The sequence below is a fragment of the Panicum virgatum genome, chromosome 4K, assembly GCF_016808335.1.
Source record: "Panicum virgatum strain AP13 chromosome 4K, P.virgatum_v5, whole genome shotgun sequence".
NCBI classification, from domain to species: Eukaryota; Viridiplantae; Streptophyta; class Magnoliopsida; order Poales; family Poaceae; genus Panicum; species Panicum virgatum.
In genome coordinates, this window is record NC_053139.1 from 26,853,803 (window position 1) to 26,858,778 (window position 4,976).

The 4,976-nt window shown below is 56.4% G+C and overlaps 2 protein-coding genes across 2 annotated transcripts; both read right to left on the reverse strand.

The window, feature by feature from the left end:
• Positions 1 to 359: 359 nt before the first annotated feature.
• Positions 360 to 1,985, reverse strand: LOC120703565 (blue copper protein-like). The gene is made up of 2 exons (XM_039987683.1): positions 1,230 to 1,985; positions 360 to 1,085 (listed from the first exon to the last, which is right to left on the reverse strand). Exons 1-2 carry the CDS (start codon positions 1,396 to 1,398, stop codon positions 619 to 621), a joined length of 636 nt encoding a protein of 211 aa, XP_039843617.1. The 5' UTR covers positions 1,399 to 1,985; the 3' UTR covers positions 360 to 618.
• A 1,448-nt stretch (positions 1,986 to 3,433) lies between these two features.
• LOC120703566 (transcription factor bHLH96-like) lies at positions 3,434 to 4,976 on the reverse strand. Its single transcript, XM_039987684.1, has 3 exons — positions 4,358 to 4,976; positions 3,765 to 4,199; positions 3,434 to 3,670 (listed from the first exon to the last, which is right to left on the reverse strand). Exons 1-3 carry the CDS (start codon positions 4,850 to 4,852, stop codon positions 3,557 to 3,559), a joined length of 1,044 nt encoding a protein of 347 aa, XP_039843618.1. The 5' UTR covers positions 4,853 to 4,976; the 3' UTR covers positions 3,434 to 3,556.

Here is a 4,976-nt window from a genome sequence, read left to right on the forward strand (position 1 = left end):
GTTTGTCCTCCTTTGTCTATCGTCGTGTGGTTGTTTGGTGAGACAATTGACGATGCGGAGAAGACGCTTGGATCTGGAATTTCAATGATGCGGAGCAAACAGCAGTTGGAAGTATGGCGGTCGCCAGTCAGTCTGTGTATGCGGGTTTCGGTTGGCATGGTAGCGGTGACGGCAGATTGGAGCAGTGTCTGTATTGCTTGACTGCCGGTGCAAGCTCCGCCCCCGGGGTGCCACGCTCGAGGAGGCCACGGCGACGTCCGCAAGGAGCTTCATGCTGCAGACTGCAGTGGCTGGCGACGCCGCAGATGAAGCTACAATTGGAGATCGATGCAGCTCTAACACGGAATTTGGAGCACTACTTTTCCGTAGAAAATGTAATAGAAGTGAAACATATTGATAAAAAAGGCATGAAAAGAATATGATAACAAGAGCATAATATCCAAGTATCCATCAACTATCTGCCACCAGCGCCGCGTAGCAAAAGCACTAGTTGCCTGGATCAAAAGAAACCTCTCAGGTCCTCAACCAATACGTGAATCGATGGCGTGCATCCTATTTAATATGAAAATAAAACGAGAATAAAACAAGCAAGCAGTGCCTCCGCCCTGGCCGTGGGCCCTAGAACGCGCCGAGGTGCACGGCCACGAGCCCGGCCAGGCCCACGCCGGCCCACGCGGCGGCGCTGAGCACGGCGGCGCCGGAGGTGGACTTCTTGGCCGGCGGCGAGAGGACCGTGACCGGGGTCTTGGCCGTGGCGCCGCCGGAGCTCGAGGGCGACTTGGGGGTCGTGGTCGTGTCGGGAGTGGCGTCAGGGGTGGTGTCCGCGGCGTCCGGGGCCGCGGCCGGCGCCGGCGCCGGAACGGGGGCGGGCGACGTCTTGGCCGCGGCGACGTCCACCACGAGCTTCATGCCGCTGCTGCAGTGGCCCGCGACGCCGCAGATGAAGTAGTGCTTGCCGGCCGTCTTGAGGGTCACGGTGGTGGAGCCGGCGCTGTCGCTGCTGAGCGCGTTGCTGGAGGAGCAGGAGGCGTAGTCCGCCGCGCTCACCTCGTCCACCGTGTGCGCGCCGCCGGCGTACGTGAACTCTGAGAGGAAACATGCAGATCACATCAGCTGCCTTGCACGTACATTATTTATTTGTTTGGTATAAATAAAATGCACAGATATTAGAGAGTGAGAACAACAATTCGATAAGTAAAAGCAAGCAGTTCAGGTTACATGGCACGTACGGAGAGTGTCGCCGACTTTGAACTTCTTGCCGCTGGCCCAGGTGGAGTAATCGCCGGTGGTCGTCCAGCCGGAGGCGTCGCCGACGGTGTACTTGGTCGCCGCCGCCGCCGCGACGCAGCCCACGAGGAGCAGCGCGGCCAAGGCCAGCGACGCGCCACCGGACGCCATTGCCGTCGTTCGATCGAGCAAATAATTAAAGAGGAGCGAAACGAGCAAGCAGCTAGGAGATCAATAATGCAAGGCAGGAGATCGAAATCGAAGCGAGATGCAGAGCCGATCGCAAGCCACGGGCCCTTTTATACCCATGGGACTGACAGTACGTCGGAGCAGCTGGGAGTTGGTGGGGTGGCTTTCGCTGGCGTTGGTTGGGAGCAGGAACAAGTAGTAGGAAGCTCTAACGACGACCTCCTCCGATGCACAGACAGACGTCGTTGGACTCGAGATGATGACTTAGAAACGACTCTACTCCGTGACCAGTTTACCTGTCGATCGATCGAGTGCCCTTTTGGAAAATGAATCCTCCATGGTCGTTGGTAAAGCTTTCCTGCCGCCATTTTCAGTTGACACATCTTTCTCATGGCGAACACGCGTCAGGGCGTTGTTGTTGTTCGTTCTCGCGACGGCCGGGGAAGAAAGACGAGGACATCAATGTAACTGCTGGAGTGCTGCTGGTGTCTTGGCACTGTCACCAGACTGGCCATCTTTGCGCTGTGGTTGGCCATGAGAGGCTTTCATTGGTCACTAACAGTATCTAACTAGCTCCAAAGGGTCCAAGGTCATTTGAGGCCAGATGTTTCTTTATAGAATTGCATTGGACAACTAGCACTTTAGCAGGAGTGCAGGCCAATAATCCTTGTACCTAGGGGGTTTGGGATCAAAGATTATCTGTGATCTTACTAGCTCTTCGTACTACTATTTGGTGAATGGCAGCTTGGACGAGGGCTCATCATTTGCTTGGGTTAACGGCAGCCACCTACTCTATGGACAATGATGACCCCTCCCACTCCCAGAGAATGTGGTGAGAGGTTGCAGCAAAGTCTTTGGGGGCTCATCAATCTCACCGGCTAATCCAGCAGGAACAAGGTGTGTACTTGAGGCCGTGCAGCATGCAGGCTTGGAATTAAGTTTGCTGGTAAGCTACGTGCAAAAGATTGATCGGTTAATTGGACGGTGATCCGAAAGGCAATGAGACCAACATTTTCGGTGCTTCTGGGTGGGGGTGGTTCTTATCCAAGAGGATCAGACATCAGAGAGGAGCAAGCATTGGAGAACAAGCTAAGGTACCTATCTGTAGATGTCGATCTTCGATCCGGTTGGTCAGTCACCTAACATGAATGAGACGAGGAAGGTACGTTGCTCTAGGTTTGGTACGAGGAGTAGATCAGTTGCGTTTGTTGCTAGGTTACTTTCCTTTGTCAAAGTAGCATATGTGCTGCTACGGTAGTAGACTCTCATTCAGATTCAGCGATTATGAAGATGGAATTCTGCCAAGGAATTCCTTCCAAATATTGGGCCCAAATTCAGAAGCCCGTTGCTTTGTGGGCTCAAACACAGTGGGCTCGGCTGCTATATGAGCCCGCTGTGTTTGTACGCTCGGAAGCTACACTAGTGGCTCAAGGGGTTACACACAATAGACAGCTTTGCTGCCTTGCTGGGAATCAAGGCAGAAAGCACCATCCGTTACTGACAGAGAAACAGGGCGAGAAGCTTGACTAATTTTTACTATTGCAACGCCATGAGCTTGAGACATCATAGGTTAAAACAAACGTGCCCACAACATCGCGTGAAGATACTGTTCAACATCACTAAATTATATTAGCTTGTTGAATATGGGTCGAATATCTGTACAAGTTTGATTACGATAGAATTGAGTTGTATTTAGCAGTAGAGGGTAGAGTTCGTGTCAAACTCTGTAATCCAGACCTTCTCATAAATCGCCGTGGAGTGCAACCGCTGTTGTAACTATGGCGACATAGTGACAAGCTCGCAGGAGGGAGGCGACACATTGCTACCAGGATCCTAAATCGGCCTGTGTTGCGGTATTGGGGAGGAGCGTTCGTAGTCATGCCCGGAGATGTAGGTTTTGGCCGAACCTCGTAAACAACTCGTCAACAAAGATCGTGCCTCCGGTTTCGTCTGTGATCACGTAAGTTTGTCTCGGTAGATTCAATCGTTGTTCTGATACGTGGAAATTAGCGGGTGGCTCATCGCCGCGGAGGGCTAATTTCTAACATAGCTGAAACACTAGATAGGTACCACGTGCAGAATCAAAGAAACGAAGACATGAAATTAGTTTTCCAACTGCAAATAAGCACAATATATTTCCTTAATTTGCAGGATAAATGGGGCGTTCTTCTGCGGTGCCCATGCCGGCGACGACGATGTCGTGCACGGCGCCCGCGACGTCGCCGGCCGACGAGAGCGGCCACCCGTCCCCGATCTGCACAGCACAACGATCGATCGGTGCCATATCTGTTCTTGTCGAGAAGGCCATGTAATCATTCTTCTAACGAGACCATGTAATGCGCGCGTACCTTTAGAGTGAAGGTGTACAGGACCATCTGGTCGGCCGTGGTGCTGGCGTTGAGGTGCAGCGCGGCGAGGCCGCGGTGCTGCATCCCGAGCAGCAGCCGGAGCAGCATCCGCCGCCGCCGCGGGGCGAGCACCTTCACGGTCGCGTGGCCCTCCGACACGGCGGCCTCGACGTCCGCCGCCGCCACGCCCGCCGGCCGCGTCGTGGGGCGACCCTCGCAGCCGCCGCCGCTGGCGTCGTCGTCGGCGTCGTTGGCCGCGGCGGCGGCGGCAGCGGTGGTGGAGTACTGAGGGAACGTGAAGAACCCGGGGGAACACTCGGAGCCGTGGCCGGCGGCGGCGGGGTGGCGGCGTCTCTGAGCCTGCAGCGATTGCAGGTGGTGCTCCAGCTCCTTGACGAAGTCGATGGCGCCTCCAACGATGGACGCCTGGTCACCCTGCCAGAAAGTGCTGATCAGCCATTGCCGTTCTCACAAAAAAAATCATTTTTTTGTGTGATCGTGACAGCAGCATATCCTCGTATGGACGAACAGTGTGTTTCACGGTGTCCAGGATGATTTGACTTCTGCACAGTGGAAGCAGGCAAGCGGTGTACCCGTCGCGCGTAGGAGGGCGGCATGAGGGAGCGCAGCGCGGCGAGGTACTCGTTCATCTGCCGCCGGCGGTTGCGCTCCACGGCGATGTGGTTCTGCCGGTGGCTCTCGGCCTCCACTGGGCTCCTCCGCGCCGCCTTGGCGACGGTCCCTCTCCGGCGCCGCGGCCTTCTCCTGGTGACCGCGGGCTGGTACACCGGCCGCCGCGCGGACGACGTCGCCAACGTCGTCGACGGCACGGGGCCAACCCAGCTGCTAGTCGCCGCTCCGCCGCCGCCGCCGGCCCAGGCGCCGCCATGCGGCGGCGGCGTCACCACGGGCGGCAGCTCTCCGTCTTCCTGCACCACCACGCCCCTCTCGATGATCCCCTCGAACTCTCCGGCCGAGGCGGCGACGCCGTAGCCGCTAAGGACGCAGCTCGTGCCGCACGACCTGCAGCACGGGACGCGGGGGTGATCTGGCTCTGGTGGGAGCACCACAGCTTCGAGCAGCGCCATGCTCCTCTCTCTAGCCGCTACACTTCTAGAGCAATGCAAGTCTGCTTAGCTGATCTGCGTGTTGTTCAGCTTCTCGGCATGGCGTCGTCGAGGCAAGCCGGTCGGCTATAAATTAAAGAATAAG

Coding starts and splice junctions, on each gene's coding strand:
- LOC120703565 (XM_039987683.1), bottom strand. CDS start 1,398: ATGGCGTCCGGTGGCGCGTCGCTGGCCTTGGCCGCGCTGCTCCTCGTG. Junction 1,086..1,229: donor CAAAGTCGGCGACACTCTCC/GTACGTGCCATG, acceptor GTTTCCTCTCAG/AGTTCACGTACGCCGGCGGC.
- LOC120703566 (XM_039987684.1), bottom strand. CDS start 4,852: ATGGCGCTGCTCGAAGCTGTGGTGCTCCCACCAGAGCCAGATCACCCC. Junction 4,200..4,357: donor CGCCCTCCTACGCGCGACGG/GTACACCGCTTG, acceptor ACTTTCTGGCAG/GGTGACCAGGCGTCCATCGT. Junction 3,671..3,764: donor TGTACACCTTCACTCTAAAG/GTACGCGCGCAT, acceptor TGTGCTGTGCAG/ATCGGGGACGGGTGGCCGCT.